This window comes from Capricornis sumatraensis, chromosome 18 (genome assembly GCF_032405125.1).
Source record: "Capricornis sumatraensis isolate serow.1 chromosome 18, serow.2, whole genome shotgun sequence".
Lineage (NCBI taxonomy): Eukaryota > Metazoa > Chordata > Mammalia > Artiodactyla > Bovidae > Capricornis > Capricornis sumatraensis.
Genome location: NC_091086.1, coordinates 8,553,330 through 8,577,513, shown reverse-complemented (window position 1 = coordinate 8,577,513; position 24,184 = coordinate 8,553,330). Strand labels below are relative to the sequence as shown.

At 45.9% G+C, this 24,184-nt stretch overlaps 2 protein-coding genes across 2 annotated transcripts in view; one reads left to right on the top strand and one right to left on the bottom strand.

The window, feature by feature from the left end:
• Positions 1-24,184, bottom strand: part of DOCK2 (dedicator of cytokinesis 2) — a 444,911-nt gene that overhangs the window by 213,860 nt on the left and 206,867 nt on the right. The window lies entirely within an intron of this gene.
• INSYN2B (inhibitory synaptic factor family member 2B) lies at positions 1,875-23,396 on the top strand. Its single transcript, XM_068990625.1, has 3 exons — positions 1,875-3,214; positions 4,344-4,418; positions 23,210-23,396. Exons 1-3 carry the CDS (start codon positions 1,875-1,877, stop codon positions 23,394-23,396), a joined length of 1,602 nt encoding a protein of 533 aa, XP_068846726.1.

Sequence of the window (24,184 nt, the reverse complement as noted above, 5' to 3'; positions counted from 1 at the left end):
AAGTTCAGACTTTGGCTCTGTCACAAGCTGTGTGTCCTTGGGCCCCAGCATATTCAAACTGTGAAATGGGCATTATAAGAATATCCACCTCTGTAGGGTAGGGAATGAATGAGCTATGGCTTTGAAAGTGCTTAGAATAGCAGCCGGTGCATTAGTGAGTACTTGATAAACAAGGGTTGTAATGAAATGCAAGTAAAACCCACAGCACAGTAAAAATAAATGGTAACTGTTATTATTACAAGGTACACTTTCCATGGAGAATTTTATGCACATTTATCTCCTAGAAAGCAATTAAAAATGAAAAACCTGGGTGAAAATCTTGTTCTCTAGCAAGTGTTTCAGTCCTAGCAGAGAGAAGTCACTATCTGATTGCCTAGCAGAATCCCCTAGGATCCCCATCCCCATTCCTAGGCTCTTCTCAGCTGTATTCAGCCATCCTCTCAGAGTAAATACTCGTTAAGCACTCACAGTGAGCCTGAAGGAGGGCTAGAAACATCTAGCGGTTAAAAAAAAAAAAAAAAAAGGCTTCAGCTCCTGACACCCTGGAGCTTACAGGGTAGTGGGGGAGATGAACATTAAATAAATACATAGACAAATGATTATTTAGGGATAATAAAATTTGTGTTTTAAAGAATGTGATACAAAGATATTGAATCTAAGGGAGGTCCTGATATGATTTAGCACCAGAGGTATGTGTGAGGGAGGAGTCATTTGAAAGACATTTAAGCTGGGGTTTCATGGATGAATAGGAGTTGGCTGGGTGAGTGCCTGGGAATGAAAGGAGGAGATAATCCAGGCAGACAGGCATTTTGCTTCAAGGCCTGGCAGCCACAGGTGCCTGGCTCACTAGGGGAACAGACACAAAGGCAGCAAGTTGACTTACTCTAGACCACCCACTCAGAAGCCCTCAGCTGGGAGACTGGAGTTGGGAGAGAAACCCAGGCCCACAGGAGCTGAGTTCTCAGCTGCAACTGTTGTCGCTTCCTTTCCAGATTCTCTTGCGTGCTGATAAAGACTGCCAGGTCTCTGACCCCAACCCCAAGTGAACAAAGTTTTGGGCTCAAATACCCAGAGGCTGCTAATGTGGCTCACTTTTCCGACATGTGAACTTCAGCCAAGACGCCACAACAGGGACTCTGTCCTCTGAATGCCCCCTGGATGTCCACGTCACACCCCACTGGGTTCTGTGAGGCTATTTAGGAAGATAAGTTTCGCTCACTGAAGAGAAGGGAGACAGCATGAAAGAAAACAATGGCCTCAAAGGAGGAACCTCTGATTGACATAAATGGGGATGTTCCATTAGGAGCATCATGTACCAGGAAAGAAGCCAAGCCCCGGGTCCTTTATTTCTCCACCTGTTTACATGTGATGGGAAGAAGATGTGTTTAAGGTTCCTGTAGTTTTACACTGGGAACTGATGCTCCTGGAAAGGAAACCGTATGTTCCAGACGTAGCAGGTTTCTTTTGGAATTCACACATTGGGAGTCTGGCGCTCTCCTCTAAATGGGACTTTTGTTGTCTTTTTGTTCAAGACCGCAAGCTTCTTCCAGGATCAGAACTGCCAGCCAACCTCCTCTGATAAACAGCCCACCAGCTCTCATGGTAGATCAGAGGTTTAATAATTAGCCTAACTCTTTGTTTATCTAAGTGGTAATTACCACTGAGATGGAATAATATTTTAACTGCAGGGGAAGCCTTATGGAGAGCCCTCTCCCCTCTAAGTAAAACCTACTGGCTGGGAATGGCCAACAGAGCTGCCCGTATTCAGAGGCAGATCTCTGTGTCTGAGATGCTGTCATTAGACGCTGCTCCAAAGACCTAAGGAAATGTGCCCAGGAGAAGTGTATGGTCCTAATCCTTTCAACTGAGGCTCAATGGCCCAGCAAAGCATGAAAGTGAGGCCTGTGCTTCTGAAACGTAACAGTCTAGAGTCTGTGGAGCTGGTGAAGCAACCTCACCACCGCAGGAGCAAATCTCAGCAGGTCCGATTCAAGGAGGATGGCACCAGTAAGGCTCCACCTGGTCTAGCTGAGGTGGATGTCCAGACGTCCGAGGACCCGGCTGTAATGGGCAAGACTCAGGCCTCCAGGCATCATCACCTCCCCACCTACTCGCTCTCCTTTCCCAGGTCCCAGAAGGCAGGGGGCTTTCGGAACATCGCAATCCAAACATCCCCCAGTCTCAGGAAGCATTTCCCGGTTTTCAAAAGAAAGAGACTCACAGCCAGCAAGTCCCTGGTAGAAATGCCGACAGCATCCCAAAGTGCCATCCAGGTGAATGGCAATCTCTCTGAGCAGGACATTGTGTCCTCTGAACTTGCCTACTTACGGCTGGCTCAGCATCTTGAGGATGGGCCTCGAAGGGTCAAGGTGTCCCACCCGTTTCTCCCTAGAATGTCCAAGGTGCAAAGCAATGGGCCTGTGAGCCTATGCTTTGAAGCTGGGACATGGAGAGCCTTGGAGAAAGTAACAGCTGCCATTCAGGTCCCAGATGATATTTACCACAGTCCTACCTGGGCAGGAAGGGAGTCCACTTTGAGCCCAGACCGGTCTGCCGAGATTAGCAACTCCATACCCCCTTTGGTTGACAGGCGTCCAGGTGATGGAAGAAGACAGCTGCCACCAGATTCAGAAAGTATCCCCTCCTGCTTAAATGCCCCCAGTAGAGCCAATCACACACCTGGCACAGGGAACCCGCAACCCGAATTGCTTTTGCCCAAAGATAACTCCGATGACAAAGATCTTGGCCCACTGTCATCTAGGTCAAAGGAAAGGTGTGCTCCTTCACATCCACGGACTCACAGCTCCCCTCCACCTGGCTCCCAGAGTCAGCCAGCCCAACCAGGGGGCGCTTCAGACTGTTCTTCATTGAGTAACAATTACCAGGATCTGCAGTCACTCGAAACGAACAGTGAGTCAGGATCTGCCCCTGTGTGCCAGGAGCAGACGGCAAAGAACCCCATCAAGTCAGACATCCCAGAGCTTCAGAACTGTCCAGGAAGCGGTCACCTCCCCTCCTCTCTCCTCAACCAGGAGACCAAGCAGCAGAGGGTGACTGGCGGGATTAACCCAATTCACCTGGCACAGGGCGAGCTCTGCGACCTCCAGGGCAGGCTGCAATCTGTGGAGGAGTCTCTGCACTCAAACCAAGAGAAGATTAAAGTCCTTTTGAATGTAATTCAAGACTTGGAGAAAGCTCGAGCTCTCACAGAAGGGTAAGGTGGATTTGGGGGAGCGGGGGCAGGGTAAAGTCATTTGGGAGGATAGGGGCAGAGAGAGACCCTTGCCTTCCGTTAGTAAAATGTCTCCAAAATGTTTGAAATGCTATCATTCCCCCAAATTATACGCAATGGTCTTCCTTTGTTTGGACCGGGTTTCACTGGGTTGTAGGCTTCAGTGTGTTTCCACGATGATTGGTTTTTATTTCCAAATGACAACAGGTTGGAGAAAGGGGACAATGAAGCAGCAGGGTCCAAAGTTACTTTTTATTAAGATGTGGGCCCAGTCAATAAACGAGAGGGGAGAATGATAGTACGCAGGTTCTGCCCCAACCCTATCCCTGTAGGGAGTTACTATATTTGCACAGTATTTTAGCTTTGTGTGTGTTTGTCACAGAGGACTTGAGGTAGCCACTGAGCTTGCTGTTGACCTTCCCCTCCACCGACCACTTTGAAGGCTTGAGCCAGTCCATCATGCACCAGCTAAGTAGGGACTGAAATGAGATCATAATTCCACAAAGAGAAAGAAGCTTCAAATGCTTTCCTGGGTGACTCAGCATCCGTCTGAGGACAGGAAGGCAGTTATTTGTTTAGGTGTGGGATGCTCCTTCCTTGAAACAGTGCTCCCTAAAGACTGAGAAAAAGGAATGGTGAAAGCTAATCAACAAAAGGGTAGGAAAAAGAAGAATTAATTAATTGGCATTTGCTGCTAGGAATCAGAGTCAACACTGCCTTACAAGAGAGAAGCCCTGTGACGAGACAGGGAGAAATGTACTAACCTAAAGGGATCAGGAGTTTTAACCATCTCCCTCTACTGACTTGCAGAGTCCCTCAGTTTCCCCATTTACCATGTGGGGGTAAGAATAACCGACCCATCTCAGAGGATTATTGTCAGCATTAAGAAAATCCAGATCTCAAAGTGTTTAAACATCTATACAGCATTCTAGAAACGTGAGATCCTATTAATATAGATTTCTTGTTTCTTTGTTTGCAATGATCATGAACCTTCAGACTTTGGAAATCATGAGAAGGACAATGCTGTGCTGCAGGAAATGAGTCTGTAGAGTGTGTGCATCCCACGGGGCGTTTGCCCATAGATTTATCTAGCAAATGCTCTGTTTTGCAGGCGCAACTTTTATCGAACCGGCCAAGATCTCAACAACTGCAGCACCTGCCAGAACACGGCATGCATCATATACAGGTACCTGGCCCCAAGGGAGACCTGCTCTGTAGAGTACACAAGTTGCGGGGTCCACAGAACACTCTTGAAATCTCTCTTAGATGCAAAAGTCAAGAGAGGGGGCAAAGGCAGAAGGCCTTTGGATACATAAGACAAAGAAAGAACACAAGGTTGTTTGACTACGAAATGTTAACATCTGGTTTCAAAGGGGGCATTGTTTTGTTTCCTCACAATAAGGAGCAAATCCTTTTGAGATCATCACCCTCCCCCTTCCTGAATACTAAGCACAGGCACCTTGCTAAGCTCTGCATGTCCCTGTGTATCTCATTCCACAGTACACCTCTTAAAGTAGGTGTTCATGCCCTCAGGGAAGTTTAGTCATTTGGCCCCACTCACATATAGCATTTTCAGAGAGCTGAAGGGGATCTCAAATCAAATATTCAGAGACTCAGGACTCAGATCTGTATCTTTCTGATACCAAGCCCTATTTATGATCCTGATTGTTGTACCGCACATCCGACCCCTCCACAGCAACTACCACATGCCAAGCAATGACAGGATGTCAAGAACTGTGATAAGCACTGTATGTTCAGTTCTAAGTACGTTGCTTCTTTCCAGCAAGAGGTAAGGTTGCGGCATTAGAGTGAGCTTTTAGAAGAAATAGAAGGGAAGCGTCTAGAAACATGAGTAGGGCTCCTAGAAACAGTGGTAGGAGGCCTCAACCAGGAGTCAGGATCCCCAGAACTACACCTGCTAACATGTGTGGCTCAGTTTCCTCATCTGCAGAGTGAAGCAATTATTCCTCTTGAGAGCTGCCGTAAGGAATAAATGAGAAGATACTCGTGAATGCCTTTTATAACAGTAAAGTGAAAGTGAAGTCGCTCAGTCGTGCCTGACTCTTTGCGACCCCATGGACTGTAGCCTACCAGGCTCCTCCGTCCATGGGATTTTCCAGGCAGGAGTACCGGAGTGGGGTGCCATTGCCTTCTCCAGGTTATAACAGTAAACTTCTGTACAAATCTGGGCGCTAATTCCTGTTATTACTGGATTGATCAATGCCCATTTAGCTGGTGGTCTACTTTCAGTGGCACAGTGGAAAAGTGGTCAAAAGCAGTCATTTCAGGTGATGGCTTCTAATTCTGTGTGACAAAAGGGTATAGTGTGATTTTCTCTATTACTTTTCTCTCTTGATGAGAAAGGCAGCTAGGGTCTGAGCAAACTGAAGCCCGACTGGGTTGCCTGTGTTTGTTTGTTTGTTTTTAATGTCTCCCTCTCTCCAGTAGCATCCTGAGATTTCACCCTAGCAAGGGATGGGCACCAGGAAGTCAGGGGCTCCTACTTCAGGTGAGGTCTTGGACATTTTCTCACTGAACCATCAATTCTTTAAATCTAAAAGTCACAGGACCACAAAGTGTTTTCATCAAATACCAGGAGCTCAGGATTGCTCACAAAAATATGCTCTTTACCTTAGTGTGAAATATCTCCTCTTAAAAGGGAGCTCTGGAAAAGGCTTGGGCATTGGAAACAATAATTAAGGAGTCTCATCAATTGCTTACCTTTGTTCCTTCTTTTTTCTTAATATCCCCTTTTTTAAGCAAATTTCCTATCACCAGGAGGACAAAACTCATTAAATGTCTAGATTCAGGGAGGACAAAATCTTTTCCTCCTAAACCAAAAATATATACAGACATTTTTAAAAATAATTTTCTTTTTTAATATAAATTTATTTATTTTAATTGGAGGTTAATTACTTTATAATATTGTATTGGTTTTGCCACACATCAACATGAATCTGCCACAGGTATACACATGTTCCCCATCCTGAACCCCCCACCCTCCTCCCTCTCCGTACCATCCCTCTGGGTTGTCTCAGTGCACCAGCCCCAAGCATCCAGTATCATGCATCAAACCTGGACTGGCGATTTGTTTCATATATGATATTATACATGTTTCAATGCCATTCTCATTTAAAGTTTGAAAAGTCTCTTTTTCCCAGCTGCCAAGTGATATATTTCCTATTATCTTAAAATGACTTTATATTGCGCTTCTGTAAGTTAAAGGGACAAACAATCATTTCCCCATCTTCTGTGAGTTTCATGCCCTGGCCTTGGGCAAATCCTTTCTGACCTCTGAGTTTTCTTATCTGAAAAATGAAGGCCTTTGATTAGATGGTCCTGATGGTCCCTTTCAGTTCTGACATTCTGGTGTTCTAGGTTGAATTAAAAGTGGTAATATTTGCCTAAACTATAACCTTCCAACCAGTATGAGAATATTTACATTTTTCTAGTACGTACTTCAAATGTCCCAAGCAGTCTAAATTCACCCCTGAATGGGTTGGCAAACCTTCATCTACACATCCCTTTCCAGTTTTCCAAGAAGAGCAGCCACTGCATGTATCTACCCCTCATTACCATTCAAAGCCAGACTGCTCTCCCAGACAGTTTCTATATCGTTGTGTCTAAGCCATTGTGAAGGAACGGGCAATTAGTCTGATGAAAGCAAAGAGATCAGTACAACATGCCCATCATAGTAACAGAGGGAAGATGAGAGTTGTCATTTTTTTTTTTCTTTTTTAACATTTCAAATGACTTCAAACCCTGTGTTGTGTCCTGGACAGTCAGATCTTGCAAACTAGTAAATAAGTGATGTGAAACAGTCATCCTCAGGCCCTGCGCAGCTGCAGGCTCTCTCTCTGATGACGGATGGACGCCCAGTGCATGTCACTGCACATAAAGCACATGAGCGCATCATGGACTGCCTGCAGGGTCTTCTTCCCTGGAGATGCTGTAACTAAGTTAGCAATCCATAAGGTTTTCTAAGTGGCTTCATCAGCTGAAGGCTATGGCTATATTACTTGCTTCTATCAAGACAAGTGGGGTCAAGGGTTCCATCCGAATCATTCTCCCAGCTTCAAAAGGCGTCTTCTGCCCACTGCTCCTCAAAGCCTCATTGGCTTTCCTCTTTCTAAGGTGAACTGTGGTAGATTCTCCCTTCCCAAGGAGAAGAACACCAAAATGGATGTCCAGAGATGTCATGCATGCCTCTCAGGACCTTCCGTACACCAGGAAGAATAAACTCCTTGGAGCTCTGACTGCTGTGGGACCCAAGGGAAGGGGGCGGGAATTGGCTCTATGACTCAAGCTGGTTCCAGGCTGTTTAGTTCCCAAACACCCCTGACCTCTCCTTAGCACTACTCCTAGGACAAGTTACTGAGAGGGTTTCTGAATGCCTCCTGTGGTACTCAAAATTAAATAGCATGGAATTACTTAGTGAGAAGGTTGTTCTCTTTTCAAATTGATTTCAATTCTTCTGATTTACCTAGAGGGAAAAATCTGAGTTTGGTGCTAGAATGCCTTCAAAACCTTTCTAACGCTTACTTATCACAGTTCTTTGCTAACAGTGAGCATGTTTCAAGTTCATAGCCATGGGCAAGCAACAGTTCCCAACCAAAATGTAATCATTTCTAATTCTTTATGGAAGCTTTTAACTTTCAAAACTAATCCTCCTATATATTCACTGTTATGCAGGTCTCCATTTTCAAAAGATATATTGCCTGCTTTGTATACATGTTTTTTAGTATAAAAAGTGAATTGATTTAAAGAGAAAAAATTAAGTACATAATTGTGCAAGTGCTGTGGGGAGTTTCACCAAAACCTTGCAGGTGATAAATAGCGTTTACAATTGGGAAAACAGTGCCCTAAGGAATCCTCTTCCTTTTCTCCTCTCAAAGTCATGAGCTCTGTCCAAACCACATCCCTCCTCCTGCTCTCAGCCCAGCTTTTTCTCCTCCAGCCATATCTCCCTGCACTTCATCTTCACAGTCACTCAAAAAATAATCACGGAGCCTCTTTGGAGGTCTTTGACTACACCAATCATGCATTTATTTTATGGATGTAGCTCCCAGGAAAATGTCTACCTGGTTTAAGTTAAAATGCCTCAAATGTTTTAGGGGAAAAGAACTGGAAGTTTTGCTCCGAAAGAAAAAATTTCTCCTATCATCCAGGTGTGTTTCTTAGGAAATGGAAATCAAGAGCAAGCAGCAAACTAAACCATTCTGAACGGACGAAGGGAGAGACTGGCCACCTAAGATGTGAAAGGTGCTAGAGAGGAGAAGGTGACAGAAGAGCTCTCGTTTGTTCAGGGGTCTTCCTGGACAGACGGTCTCCTCTTCTCATCCTCAGCCTCTGTGCATGGCTTCAGCGGCACTCACGGATTTTAGTATCAGTGACATCACCTTCCTCTAGCTTCTATGAGTGCTCTCTCTTTATATATATATGTATACAAATATATATATATATATGTATAAACTCCCTACGAAGCTTTCCATCTTGATATCTCAAATGTACCTCAAATTATCAAGTTCACAATGTACATTCCACTCCTTCCCAAGAAGGAGCCCCTCAGCAAGCACCCTCCACTTCTATGCCATTTCTCTTATGACACTGCAACACAGTGTTTATGAGCTTCTGTCCTTCAGCAGAAGACCAGTATCTCAAAGTCATGGCCAGTGTCTAATACACAGTCAGTGATCAGTAGAACCCTCAAAGAAGGGAATAGCCATACTGACTGGGGTGGGGTGGAGGGTGAAAAGCAGTGGCAGGCCTGAGACAGCTATTTAGATGGTCCTGAAGTCAAGGCGGGCTTCCCAGGTGGCACTAGTGGTAAAGAATCTGCCTGCCGATGCAGGAGATGTGAGAGCCTCACGTTCAATCCCTGGGTCAGGAAGATCCCCTGCAGGGAGGGCATGGCAACCCACTCCTGTATTCTTGCCTGGAGAATCCCATGGACAGGGGAGCTTGGAGGGCCACTGTCCATGGGGTCACAAAGAGTTGGACACGACTGAGTGCCTAAACAACAACCAAAGTCAAATCAGCGTGACAACTTGTGTGTGTCCTTACCCTTGGGTGGGGAAAGAGAAGGTCTTAATTAATCGAGTAATTTTGTTAGGGAAGGAAGGCTTCTGTGCAGCAGGTCTTCAGTAGATCTCTTGGAACTGAATCAAACAATGAATGAATGTGGTACATGGGTTTCCAATTTTCAAATACCTGGAACACTACAAGATGGAGCTTAATCAAGTCTTCCAGTGATGACTCAGAGAACTTGTTGCAATTCACAAGACACTGAGATCCTTGTTGATCACGGACTTCCAACACTCTTGCCCAGTGCTTGTGTACCAACTATGGTAGGAAAGCAAAGTCTGATTTGTGGAAAACTGAACACTCCATCTAGGCCATCCCGTCTCCCTGCAGGGAACTAAGGCACTAGGTCTGCAGGTTCTCTTAGTAAAACATCAAAACCCGGTGTAGTAGATAGAGTGATGTCCACATGAGATGTCCACATTCTAATTCCTGGACCCTGTGAATACGTCCCCTCACCTGGTAAAAGGGACAGTGCAGGTGTGATTAAGGGTCTTAGAGGACAGGATGAGTAGCCTGGAGGGTCCAGGTGAGCCTGATGCAATCATATGGACCCTTACAAGGGAGAGACGAGGGCAGGAGAGGGAGACTCAGGGAAGGAGATGAGACAACAGAAGCAGAGGGAGGAGTGACGTGGTCACACGTTAAAGAAGGCGGCAGCCTCCGCAGGCTGGGAAAGGCAAGGGACGCCTTCTCTCCTGCAAATGCCAGAAGGAACACAGTTCTGGTGACACCTTCGTTTACAGTTCTGGAGGACTTTTGACCTCTGGCTCTCTAAGAGTAAAATTTGTGTTTTTTTAATACTTTGGCCACCTCATGTGAAGAGTTGACTCATTGGATAAGACCCTGATGCTGGGAGGGATTCGGGGCAGGAGGAGAAGGGGACGACAGAGGATGAGATGGCTGGATGGCCTCACCGTGTCGATGGACGTGAGTCTGAGTGAACTCTGGGAGTTGGTGATGGACAGGGAGGCCTGGCATGCTGCGATTCATGGGGTTGCAAAGAGTCGGACACGCCTGAGCGACTGAACTGAACTGAAACCCACTAAACTTGTGGTAACTCATTTCAGCAGCAGTAGGAAACTAATGCACCTGGATTAAATCCTCCTAATTCATAAACTACTCACATCTAATTGGAGGTTGGTTTATTTGACTTTGATGATTTTTACAACTCTGACAGCTAAGGGAAGACAAGGATCTGTTGGGATGAAAATTAGGGAAAAGAAATGAGAGCTGCCAATTACTGGGGCTTGCCAGTGCCACTAGTGGTAAAGAATCTGCCTGCCAAAGCAGAAGACATAAGAGATGTGGGTTTGAGCCCTGGCTCAGGAAGATTTCCCGGAGGAGGGCATGGCAACCCACTCCAGTATTCTTGCCTGGAGAATCCCAAGGACAGAGGAGCCTGGTGGGCTACAGTCCACAGGGTTGCAAAATGTCAGACACGACTGAAGTGACTTAGCATGCACACGTGCACCAATTACTGGTCATTGTAAATGCTTCTGTTTTCATATCTGATCCCAACCACCAGATGAGATAGAGAAAAATACTCCCATTTTACAGGTGAGGTAACTGAGGTTCAGGGACTTGCATGTTATTCATGTTAGACAATGGAGACTGAGAGTGAGAGAGGCACTTGGACAACTATTCTGAAACTAACAATGTCACGACTGGAACTTAGTCCTTTCTGCCTGTTGGTCAGATTCCATGGCACACTGCCTTCAGAGGCCAGGCCTGCCTGAGGGCTCAGTGGGATGTTGTATGGCTGAGTTCTCCTCGGCCAAGGGTTTGTGTTTATGATACAAGACACAAATGCTGTTCTCAAAGAGGATAGCAGGCCATCTGCAGCCGTCTCAAGTACCTGGGAATACTTGTTGCTGGCCTTCAAGCCCCAATCCTGCTGGCTCAGAGAGGTGGGGAGGAGGATGGGAATCTGTAGGTACAGCCAGCCTCCCGGGAAAGTCTGATCCCGAAGAAGTTCAAGAAACATTCAGCTAGGTAAAGTCACAGTCTTGAAAGGAGGTGGTGGCAGTCGATTTACTAGAAACGTTTGTGACATAGAAAGCTCTTGCTGATAAACTAGTCCAGAAACTAGCTTTTGTTTTAAATGCATCATTGGAGAGACGCTTTAACTTTCTGCTTGGCTTCAGTTGCAGGGTTAGTGGTCATGGACAGACCTAACTAAAGGGCACAGGTGAGGGTGGAGGAAATGGGAAAGGAGAGGGGCTTGTTCACAGAGTAGGCGTGTCTCATGACGCCTCCTGTTTGCAGTGAGAAAACAAGCTTCTGCCGGTCCACGTCGGGGCCAGGCTCTCATCTTGCATTATTTAGGGGGTTCACTTGTAGTCTCTCCTTCCTCCCACACCTCCCAGCTCCTCAGACCTCATCTGAGAGCAGGAAGAGAATGGTAATCCCTGATTACTTTCCTCCTCCAAATAAGGTGCAGACCAATTAGAGCCCAATTCTGCTCCCAGGCCAGGAGCTCAGATGCTAGGAACTGCCCTCTGGGATGTCCTGGAGGACCAATTACAAACGCCTGCCAGGGTGGGCATGCAGAGTGCCGTCCTGTGCCACCCACCCCACTTCAGGGAGGGGTAGTCATGCAGGCACCTGACCCCGGGCATGTGCGTGAAGCATCCTCTCATTTCCTCAAACTCTATAGACCATAGGCTGCCTTTTTTTTTCTTTAAATCATTACCGATTCCTCCACTGCTATGATCCTCCAAGCTAGGCAGAAGAAGTTAGGGAGATACAAAAGGAGACTTGCCGCCAGCACCTCCCTTTGTCCCTGGCGACCAGCATCTCAGTTCTTGCGCCCCCTCACTGCTCTGACATTCAGAACTTATCATAATGAGTCTCTCTGGAAAACAGGGCAAAGCCATACAGCTGTGTGTGTGCCCTGTAGGAGAAAGGCCAGCCAAACCTTCATCCAGCTAAGGAAAGAGGCTCCGGAGGGCTACATGAGGCACCTGGGGTTGTGCAGTCAGAGGTGCGGAGAACCTTCTTGAGTTTCTTTTGATGGTTAAGAAGTTTGGCCACTGGGCCTTGGCCTTGCCTGCCACTTAAAGCTATCACCTAACCAGAGAAAACAGCATTTCACTAGAAATGCAATACACCTAGGTCTGTGAATTTGTTTAAGATGCTCTCCCAGCATGAAGCCAGGGGAACTGTGAGAGCCTTGTCTTCCAGCCACAGTTCTCTGTCTGGCCAGCAGTGAAGTCTGCAGTGAAAAGCAATCACAGAGCACACAGCAGAGTCATGTGTGCTCCTCCTAGTAATCACAGATGCCTTTGCTGCTGTCGTGTCATTGCAGTATGGACTGATCAGTGTTCAATTCAAATGCAGGAACGTGAATGTTAACGGCAACACCTTACAGCACCCTTCAAACAACTGCCACCAAACACAGCTCAAGCTGTCTCGTTTGAGGGATGTTGTGGAAACTTCTCTGAGCCTTGACAGCTTGGCCTCCCAGACATCTGCCATTAGCTCCCATTTCTCTCGGTATGTTTTACCCCTTTCTTCTTCTCCCTCGAACAGAAGGGGAAAGAAGAGGATTTATAGCATCAGCAATTTATCTGGAATAAAAATGAAACCTATTTTAATGCGTTAATAGCTAACTGGCTGAAACAAGCCATAAATATAACATCAAGCATGCTGAGAATTTCACAGGAATTACAAATGGATGGCTGCTGGCGTGCGGGCCACAGTTGACCACAGAATGACCCAATCTTTATTTCTCTGTCAAGTTAATGCTACAATCATTACTATTTGTTGATCCAGGCACTGTGCCAGGCATTTTACTAAACAGTGTACATGTATCATCACTTTTCAGACTCCCAAGAACCCTTAAATATGGGTCTGGTTACTATTCCCATTTTATGGATGAGGAAATGGAGACTTGGGCAGGCCGTGTCATTTGTCCAGGATCCACCAGAGCTAGGGCTTAAACCAGTCCCTTTTTCAGAAGGCATTCCTATCCTGTCCCCTCTTACCTTCTGACCGTGCACCATCAGTGAATATTTGTATTACAGTTCTCTGAGGTGGCCTTCTCTTTCTGAGGACTTATTGTGAAGACATCCCTAACACAGAGCCACAGCACCCAGAGTGCAGACCTCTCCCACAGATGGTGATCAGCAGGGAGATTTCTGCAGTGTGGCCCTGCTTATATATGCACCAAGAAGAGAACCTGCGATTCTCCGGGGACTTGTCAGCACAGATGCCCAAGGAGAAGGGGCGTGCTTGCTGGCTTGAAATGGCTGTGATCTGTGAAGCTGAAAATTGTATCCTATAAATAATGAGCACACTGGTCATTAGGAGGAAGTTTTAGAAACAATATTCCTTTCAGGCTGGGGAAAATTAAAAAAAAAAAAAAAAAAAACTAACTAAAGTTTCTGCTTTCCCGGACTGTGATTCATCCACAGAGACACTTTCCAAAGTGCTGTGATTTATCCAAGTGGACAGAAACCCAACCACCCTCGCTGAACCCATTGATTCTTACAGCTAATTCTCTTAAAAACAAAGCTGCAGGAGGTCAATAAATCTGTGGTGCGCCTGGGTTCTGTGGTGAGAGGGGCCACAGAAGCACTCCAACAGAGATGAAGAGGTAGAGAGAGACTGGCAAGCAGTTTTGTCTTCAGGGAGACGCCACGGATCGTTAGTTTCTCAGCCAACTTGCTTACAGCATCTGGACTTACGGTTCATCACCATGCTGCCAAGTCACTTCAGTCGTGTCCGACTCTGTGCGACCCCATAGATGGCAGCCCACCAGGCTCCGCCGTCCCTGGGATTCTCCAGGCAAGAACACTGGAGTGGGCTGCCATTTCCTTCTCCATGTCTCCTGATAAAGGAGCAAGACCCACCTGCTGAGAAGGATGAGCAAAGGGCCACTGCAGAACTCAGCAGCCTACAATCAGACCCAGCCCTGCAGAGCCCAGATGCTGCCTTGAGTCCGCAGCCTCCTTGGGGTGACTGTCTTCTCCGAGGACACAGCCTCCCTGTCAGGACATCCCTGCAGTCGCGAAATACTGTGGCAGGGTGGGCTGGTCACCTGGGTCATGAGGGTCCTCCAGTGGCCCAGCCCACACCGAGTCTTGTTCCACAGGGAGATGTGAGGCCATTGAGGTGCACTGGGCCGGGGTCACCATCCCGTCCCACACCCATCTGGTAACCAGGATCCCATACACACTGAACACTACTGCTCTGTCAGTGCTCTGTAGCTTAGTGTACAAGCTTTGGAGCCGGACAGTAGGCTCAAATCCTTGCTCTGTCACTTACTAGTATGTGTCACTGGCAGAGTATTTAACCTCCTCTTGCCTCAGTTTCCTCATCTGTAACATGAAGATAATGTTTATCTCATGGGTCTGTGAGAATCACATGAGGCATGAGAATTGCTAAATTTGTAGTATGATGTATGGAATAGAGTTCATTCCATAAAAGATAGTCCTCCTTCTTCTCCTTTTTCTCCAACCTCTTCTTCATTTAAATTACCATGTGTCCTCACCTAACACGACCAAGGTCCAGTTCAGGTGCTCAGCTGTGTCTGACTCCTTGCGACCCCATGGACTGTACACACCAGGCTTCCCTGTCCATCACCAACTCCCAGAGCCTACTCAAACTCATGTCCATTGAGTTGATGATACCATCCAACCATCTCATCCTCTGTTGTCCCCTTCTCCTCCTGCCTTCAATCTTTCCCAGCATCAGGGTCTTTTCCAATGAGTCAGTTCTTTGCATCAGGTGGCCAAACTACTGGAGTTTCAGCTTCAGCATCAGTCCTTCCAAAAGATATTCAGGACTGATTTCCTTTAGGATGGACTGGTTGCATCTCCTTGCAGTCCAAGGGACTCTCAAGAGTCTTCTCCAACACCACAGTTCAAAAGCATCAATTCTTCAGCACTCAGCTTTCATTATAGTACAACTCTCACATCCATACATGACTACTGGAAAAACCATAGCTTTGACTAGACAGGCCTTTGTTGGTAAAGTAACATCTCTGCTTTTTAATATGCTGTCTAGGTTGGTCATAGCTTTTCTTCCAAGGAGCAAGTGTCTTTTAATTTCATGGCTGCAATCACCATCTGCAGTGCTTTTGGAGCCCCCAAAATGAAGTCTCTCACTGCTTCCATTGTTTCCCCATTTATTTGTCATGAAGTGATGGGACCAGATGCCATGATCTTTGTTTTTTGAATGTTGAGTTTTAAGCCGGCTTTTTCATTCTCCTCTTTCACTTTCATCAAGAGGCTCTTAGTTCCCCTTCACTTTCTGTCATAAGGATGGTATGATCTGCATATCTGATGTTACTGATATTTCTCCTGGCAATTTTGATTCTAGCTTGTGCTTCATCCAGCATTTCACATGACGTACTCTGCATATGAGCTAAATTAGCAGGGTGACAATATACAGCCTTGACATACTCCTTTCCCAATTTGGAACCAGTCTGTTGTTCTATGTCCAGTTCTAACTGTTGCTTCTTGACCTGCATATAGATTTCTCAGGAAATTCCAAACCACCTTACTGTAGCAAGAATTTTCCACAGTTTGTCGTAATCTAGAGTCAAAGGCTTGGCATAGTCAATAAAGGTGAAGTAGATGTTTTTCTGTAATTCTCTTGCTTTTTCTATGATCCAAGAGATGTTGGCAATTTGATCTCTGGTTCCTCTGCCTTTTCTAAAACCAGTTTGAACATCTGGAAGTTCATGACTCATGTACTGTTGAAGCCTGGCTTGGAGAATTTTGAGCGTTACTTTACTAGTGTGTGAGATGAGTGCAATTGTGAATAGTTTGAACATTCTTTGTCATTGCCCCTCTTTGGAATTGGAATGAAAACTGACCTTTTTCAGTTCTGTGGGCACTGCTGAGTTTTCCAAATTTGCTGGCATACTGAGTGTAGCACTTTCATAGCATCATCTTTTAGGATTTGAAATATCAACTGGAATTCCTATGCCTCCACTAGCTTTGTTCGCAGCGGTGCTTCCTAAGGCCTATGTGACCTTGCATTCCAGGATGAATGACTCTAGGTGAGTGATCACACCATCGTGATTATCTGGGTCATGAAGATCTTTTTTGTATAGTTCTTCTGTGTATTCTTGCCACCTCTTCTTAATGTCTTCTGCTTCTGTTAGGTCCATACCGTTTCTGTCCTTTATGTGTCCTTCTTTGCATGAAATGTTCCCTTGGTATCTCTCATTTTCTTGAAGAGATCTCTAGTCTTTCCCATTCTGTTGTTTTCCTCTATTTCTTTGCATTGATCGCTGAGGAAGGCTTTCTTATCTCTCCTTGCTATTCTTTGGAACTCTGCATTCAGATGCTTATATCTTTCCTTTTCTCCTTTGCCTTTAGCTTGTCTTCTTTTCTCTCCCCAGACAACCATTTTGCCTTTTTGCATTTCTTTTTCTTGGAGATGGTCTTGATCGCTGCCTCCTGTACAATGTCACAAACCTCCATCCATAGTTCTTCAGGCACTCTGTCTATCAGATCTAGTCCCTTGAATCTGTTTGTCACTTCCACTGTATAATCATAAGGAATTTGATTTAGGTCACACCTGAATGGTCTAGTGGTTTTCTCTACTTTTTTCAATTTAAGTCTGAATTTGGCAAGAAGGAGCTCATGATCTGAGCCACAGTCTGTTGCCACTCTTGATTTTGCTGACTGTATAGAGCTTCTCCATCTTTGGCTGCAAAGAACGTAATCAATGTGATTTCGGTGTTGACCATCTGGTGATGTCCATGTGTAGAGTCTTCTCTCGTGTTATTGGAAGAGGGTGTTTGCTCTGACCAGGGCATTCTCTGGTCAAAACTCTGTTAGCCTTTGCCCTGCTTCATTTTGTACTCCAAGGCCAAATTTGCCTATACTCCAGGTATCTCTTGACTTCCTACTTTTGCCTTCCAGTCCCCTATGATGAAAAGGACATCTTTTGGGGTGTTAGTTCTAGAAAGTCTTGTAGGTCTTCATAGAACTGTTCAACTTCAGCTTCTTCAGCATTACTGGTTGGGGCATAGACTTGGATTACTGTGATATTGAATGGTTTGCCTTGGAAATGAGCAGAGATCATTCTACCATTTTTGAGATTTACCCAAGTACTGAATTTTGGACTTTTTGGTTGACTATGATGGCTACTTGCCCACATTAGTAGATATAATGGTCATCTGAGTTAAATTCGCCCATTCTAGTCCATTTTAGTTTACTGATTCTTAAAATGTCAGTGTTCACTCTTGCCATCTCCTGTTTGACTACCAATTTACCTTCATTCATGAACCTAACATTCCAGGTTCCTATGCAGTATTGCTCTTTACAGCATCAGACTTTACTTCCATCACCAGTCACATCCACAACTGGGTGCTGTTTTCGCTTTGGCTCTGTCTCTTCAGTCTTTCTGGAGTTATTTCTCCACTGATCTCCAGTAGCATATTGAACATCTACTGCCCTGGGGAGCTCATCTTTCAGTGTCCTATCTTTTGGCCTTTTCATACTGTTCATGGAGTTATCAAGGCAAGAATTCTGAAGTGGTTTGCCATTCCCTTCTTTAGTGGACCACGTTTTGTCAGAACTCTCCACCACGACCCATCTGTGTTGGGTGGCCCTACAAGGCATGGCTCATAGTTTCATTAAGTTAGACAAGGCTGTGATCAGTTTGATTAGCTTTCTGTGATTGGGGTTTTCTAGTTATACTCTCTAGTTACATCATTTTCTTCTTAGAGCAGACCCTGGTAACAGCTAGGCCATGGGCTAAAACACCTGATCCCTATTTAGGAGAGAGGACTAGGGGTCAGGAAAGCAAGCTGAGATTCTGAACGTAACTCATGGTGTGACTCCCTTCACCAGCTCACACAGTGAAAACAACATTCCTAGATTCCTGAGCTGTCATGAAGATAAAATGAAAATGCAGACCTGGTGTGTTTGCAGTTTGAAAGTGCTATATAAAATAAGAGGTTTCTATTGTTTATTTCTATCTAAACTTTTTTCTTCTTGGGTCTCACCCAACTTCCTTTGGCCAGCCAAGATGCTATATCCAGAATCTGACTCTTGTTCGCTTTATGCATTTACACATTTATCTACTCTTTGCTTCTCACTAGTTCTTCTTCCAGACAAGCCATGACTTAGGCCTCTTGCTACTTTCAATTACCTAGAAAAACATTCTCCAGCTTTCCACCTAGCATGATGGCTGAAGCATTGATCTGTCAGCTAGATTAGCGAGGTGCCCTCAAGAGGGAAAACGTCAAGCTTGCTTGCATTCTTGGTTTACAGACATCTCACTTTCTAAATGCAAAGTGGCACCATGCACAGACCTCTTGTCTGGGAATGGCTCTAAGACTCCCCAGACAGTGAACTGGGCACCCCTGAACAGGAGTCAGGCATTCCATGCATCTTCAGAGAACTAACCTTACAGACTTTGAAGGCTCCAAACTATCTCAATGGTTCTGGGCCTGAGTCCTGTATTGTAACAATTTCTTGACTACTATCTGCTACCCACGCCTTGCCCCCCACCACTGTGAGTCAGAGTTCTCTGCAAACTAAGCACCCAGCACTTCCTGTGGATGGAGAAGATATAAGGGTGGGAAGGTAGGGAGAGAAAGGGGGGACGGTTGGAAAAGTCATTGGTATTCTATCTTGATATCAAACCCAAGGCAGGCAGTCATTCCCTAGAATCTGCAAACAACTCTCTGCTAAAAGTTTGCTTGAATTCTCTCAAGCTGGCGTTTTAATCCCTCTTTGAAGAGGTTGTTGAATATGGTGTGGGTTAGCCAAGTGGGAAGTTGAGGGGGATCTCCTCTTCTCTACCCAGCCTCAAAACGAAAGACAGATGAGAGAGGGTACTGCCCTGCCCATTTATAAGGCAGCTGTGACCGAAATAAAATATATTCCTTCTCCTCCCTTCTAAACTAAACAGTAGTTTGTCAAAAGGATGGGTAAGAAGAAAAGTGACAATTTTCCTTTATGTTAATAAATTACTTTGGCCTAAAAAACACTAATCAATTTCTTTCCAAAGGACACAGGTTTCTCTATACTCTGTTATTTGCCTGGCCTTGAAAGTCACTTTCAATCCCCTTTAAATTGTCATGACTAGTGGGGGCATCTGCGGAGCTCCCTAAGTCCCAGTGATTATAATGGAACCCTGTAGTGTTTCCATAGAAATATAAAGAGTGGATTCTTCCCTGAACGTACATGGCGGGGTAGAGGGGAGCAGGTGAAGACTGATGTTTCTGGCAAGGTATACAATTACTGGAGGGCCAGAGGCACGAGTGAGGAGGTGAGGCATTCACTCCCTGAGACAGGAAGACAAAAGACTTGGTGGAGTGGGCAGAGACCCCATTCTACATGAGGACACTCCCCCTGTTATTGTCCCCCTCTGTACAGCTACCTGGTAAGGTCGCTTCAGAACCTCTATTTTCATTTGGGTCTTAGAAAGAAAAGCAATTTGCCCAAGGTCACCTAGCCAGTAAGTGGCACTGCCTCCGTTCAAACCCAGGAATATTCCACACAAGAGCCCTTTCTCTGAGCTCTCCAGTGTGCTGTGCTTTACCTTGTGAGCTGAGATAGACTTCACATTCTGTCTCCTGGCTCTTCTGTCTCCAGGCCTGCCAGTTTTATACACATTTGAACATACCCAGAGCATTGTTTTTTCCTAATCAGTACTAGGACACTGCTATGAGTCTTGACACACTCGGGTGCTTTGTTTTGGCTGTTTGTGGCTTGAATTAAGAAGTCAGAGAAATGTCACATATAAGGAGAAGAAGGAAGCTGGTTTGTATGTTCATATAATTTGGTAGAGATATATGGATGAAGAGCTGGAGAGTAGGGGTTGTTGAGATATATACAAGACAGTTTTTAAAGCAATTGTTAGTTTAATCACCTGTATCATACACTGGGAAGCTACAGCCAACATCTCTCTATCTCATTGTTGTGTCCCTATAACTGAGCAGTGTCAGGCCTAAAACAGGATGGATGGTTGAATGCATGGATAGATGGAAGAATGGATGGGTGGATGATTGGATGGCTGGCTAAATGAATGAATAGATGACTGCATGGATGAATGGATGGTTGAATAAATGGATGGTTAGATGGCTGGCTGACTGGATGGATAGAGGAACGGTTTGACGCACAGATGGATGGATGATGCATGTTAAGATGATGGGTGGATGGCATTTCCTATCTCTAAAAGCTGAGGAAATTCCTAGAATGAGCAGAGGGTGCCTACTTTCTTTGGCTCTACCCCATGTGCTAGAATGAAGGTAATTTTCTGCTTTGTGGAAAGAGGCAGGGTTGTTTCAGGAGTCAGGAGAACTGAATGTGGATGTTCTCTGTACGTGAATTAATACAAGAGAGGGTGAGAATCAGGGATTTCAATTAATTGTTTTGGATTCCTTCCTTAAAGCAACATGAGGTTGCCAGAGACAATGCTTCCCCAGCCTCTGAACCCATCTCCTTAAATTTCAACTGGGGAGAGGGAGCTGTGGGGAGTGGCGACAGAAGCCCACCCCAGCTTCAGGGGCAACAGGGCTGCATCCTGGACAGCACATCCTGGAAGTGGGAGCTTTTGTGTGTCTCTGTGGATACTTCTCTTCACTGATCTGGCAAAATTCTGAGCTTTGCTTAGAAGATCTCTAATGGACATGGATTGGGGTAGACTCCGGGAGTTGGTGATGGACAGGGAGGCCTGGCGTGCTGCGATTCATGGGGTAGCAAAGAGTCAGACACGACTGAGCAACTGAACTCAACTGAACTGAATAGCTCTTGATATTGGCTAGCATTTACTAAGGACACAGAGTCACTAGTTACCAGTGTGAAGAGGCCAGGGATAATGCCTGTCTGTCTGTCTGTTTAATACTTCACTTCTGGTACCTAACCGAGGGCCTGGTGCATGAGAGATACTCAATAAATGTTTGTTGAATGACTAGCTGAATATCATTTGATGTTTGTTGGTATCATCTCTGAACTGAGTGTTGTATATGCATTCTATTGTTTATACATCACTGGGATCCCATGAGTAGTACCATGCTTATGCTTCAGTTGAGGAGACTTCAGCTTGAATATGAGAAATGACTTTGCCACGATCTCACAGTTAATCAGTCATGGAGCTTTGCTTAGAAAAACACAGCCCGTGTTACACGCCCATTCTATAAATCACACATCCATGAGTATGTCCCTATAGAGGAGACCAGGGAGGCTCAGAAAGTGAAAGGATGTAAGCTGAAGAGAGAAAACCTGGAGGAAGCTTATCAAATGTACAGAAATAATCAAACACCCACCCCTGATGGTCCCTGAGCGTGGTTGTTAAGCCCCTACTACTGTTATTATTATCACCATTAATGTTGTTACCATTAATATACTATATCTGGCTCTTGGCTTTGCTTCTTTACTTAACAGTGAGTCCTGGGTAGCCTTACACTTGTGCTGACTTCATATTATTCCTTAATGCAGACATATTTAAATATCCCCTTTAGTGGGCATCTCCTGGCCGCCACTTCTCTTTGTGTTACTTTAAGTGTACATGTCGGAGTCACTAGCGTACAGACCGCATGGTCTCATCTGCACACAGGTCTGCGAGGTAAGCGTGACACCGCTGGGGACCAGGGTCCTCAGGGGCTGAGAGAGTCGGAGGCTGAAGAGCCGAAGCTCTGGCTTGGATTGGTGGTCAGGCTCCCCCTGGCCTTTGAGGGCCTGGGAATCAGGCCCGTGGCATCAGGGATGGTCAGCCTGTCTTGTAAGTCTGGCTCAGGCTTCTCAGAGCCGGGAGAGCCGGGCCACGGAGCCTGACTCCTGTAGACACCTCTGCAGACGGTGTATGGGCTGCCTCTGCCCTAACTGTCTAGGAGACTTACCTGCGGAGGAGCTGCCAGAGCCAGAATGCTTGCGAGAAGGCTCTTAAGCTTGTAGCTGTGTTTGTTATCTGGTTTCATGCTAGAACTCTCAGAGGGCCCAGAGATGAGGAGCCAGCGTGGGAGTGTGGGAGGGGGGAAGTGCAGAGTCGCAGAGATGGTGCGTTCTCCTTGTTTAGCAAGGAGGAGAAGGAAAGGTCTCACCCGGAAGAGGAGAAACCCCGTGCTGGCTTGTCAAGTAGCAGATGGGTCAAAGCCTCCTACCCAGCAAGGGCTGGAAAGGGGCTGTCACTAGACAGACACTGAGCGGGTCCTCTATGCCCACATCACCTCCTAGAGACCCAGGACCAGAGTAAGTCCTGCCGAAAAGGCACATCATCATTGTCACATGTGAGTAACAAAGTCCCCAAACAGCACCTTGTCACTGGACACCCCAAGGTGGCTTACTGTCTGCCAGGCCCTGCTCTCAGTTCTTCCTGTATATTCTCTCACTTAACTAACATAGATCCGTTGCTGTTCAATCACCAAGTCATGCCCAACTCTTTGTGACCCCATGGACTGCAGCACACCAGGCTTCTCTGTCCCTCACTATATATGTATTTATTCCAAAAAAAGCCTTTGAGACAGGGGCCATTATTAGATCCATTTTATGGGTAAGGAAACTGAGTTGTTAGTTTTATCACATATTTCTCTGTATTACTTAAACGTTGTTATTATGAGGCAGTTTTATGGATAAAGTGTATGTAAACATAATGAACAATCAGAAGCATTAAATAAATGTCAGAGAGAGGTTGGAACAACTTTAACTGGCCATCTACTATTAGGGTGCCATGTTATGTGCTTCATTTAAACTTAGAAACATCCCTAAGAGGAAGGTATTACACATGCCAATTCCATCAGTGGGAAACTGGAGATTCAGAGAGACTGCACAGTTGCCCCAAGGTCACAGCCAGCAGGCACCTAAGCATCTGGGACTTGATCCCAAAGCCTGGGCTCTTCTCTCTGTCTGTTGGACACTTGGTGACATTCAATCAGTATGTGCTGACTTGAATTTACTTTCCTTCCTTCCTCTCCGTGTTTTTCAGTGTAGAATATGATTTCCGGCAGCAAGAAGGCAGGTTCCACGAAGTTCTACAGGGCCTGGAGGAAGCGGAGCTAGCTGAGGAGGCCTCTCCCCCACCAAAGTCCCCAGCAGAGCCTCCAGTTCCCGAGAAACAGGACTTAAGGCGGAAAACCAAGAAGGTGAAGAAGAAGTGCTTCTGGTGGATCTGAGCTCCTGGGGACCATGCCCTCTGCCCTCCCCGAGGTGGGGAACCATTGCCCTCAGGCTTCCTCTACTTCCTAGCAAAGGCCCCAGGCTATCAGCCACTCGACCTGCAAAACCAGAATGACTTCTGGATGGTTTAGCTGCTGCTGGACGCCTGATCACAGTGTCACCTGAGTGTGTGCCCTGCTGGCTGAGAATTTCCTGGGCCTGAGTTAGCACCTGCCTAGCTTCCTGTCATATATCCTAGTGTTCAAATCTAGATTCCCACCAAGGGCAAACCCCCATTGCACTCCCATACATCTCAGTGATGCTCAGCACTTCTTGCTCATCCTGGGTTTATCATCCCAAAGAACAGAAATAAAAATGTGGTGCAGAGCAGTGAGACAGAGGAGGGTTCTAAGCAGATACCCAGAAAAAAATCACATATCTCAACTGCCAGTTTTCTAAAATATTGGCATTTGTGAGTACAACAGAAGAGGGCAGGGCATCACAATGCAAGGCCGCCTGGTAGGCAGGGTCGTTTTCACTTTTGATTAGCCCCTTGATCCCAAAGCTAGGATCTGTCATCTCATGCTGTGTGCGCCTTAGAGTCTGTAGCAGAGTAAGGACACCACAGGGTGGAAGGGACCTGTGAGTATGACCATCCTGCAGCTGTAGCTACTCCAGGGTGTACCTTAAATCGCCCTGCTTCTCAGCCTGGGGCCTGAGACTGCTTGGCAGATGGATGGGGTCTGGTTTGGGCTTGAACTTAAAGATTCCATAATTAATTTCCCTGCAACATTTAAGATCATGA

Bases quoted from the DNA above. Each gene is read 5' to 3' on its own strand.
- INSYN2B (XM_068990625.1), top strand. From the start codon at position 1,875: ATGGCCCAGCAAAGCATGAAAGTGAGGCCTGTGCTTCTGAAACGTAAC. The intron at 3,215-4,343 runs GTAAGGTGGATT...TCTGTTTTGCAG, and splicing joins GCTCGAGCTCTCACAGAAGG to GCGCAACTTTTATCGAACCG. The intron at 4,419-23,209 runs GTACCTGGCCCC...CGTGTTTTTCAG, and splicing joins ACGGCATGCATCATATACAG to TGTAGAATATGATTTCCGGC.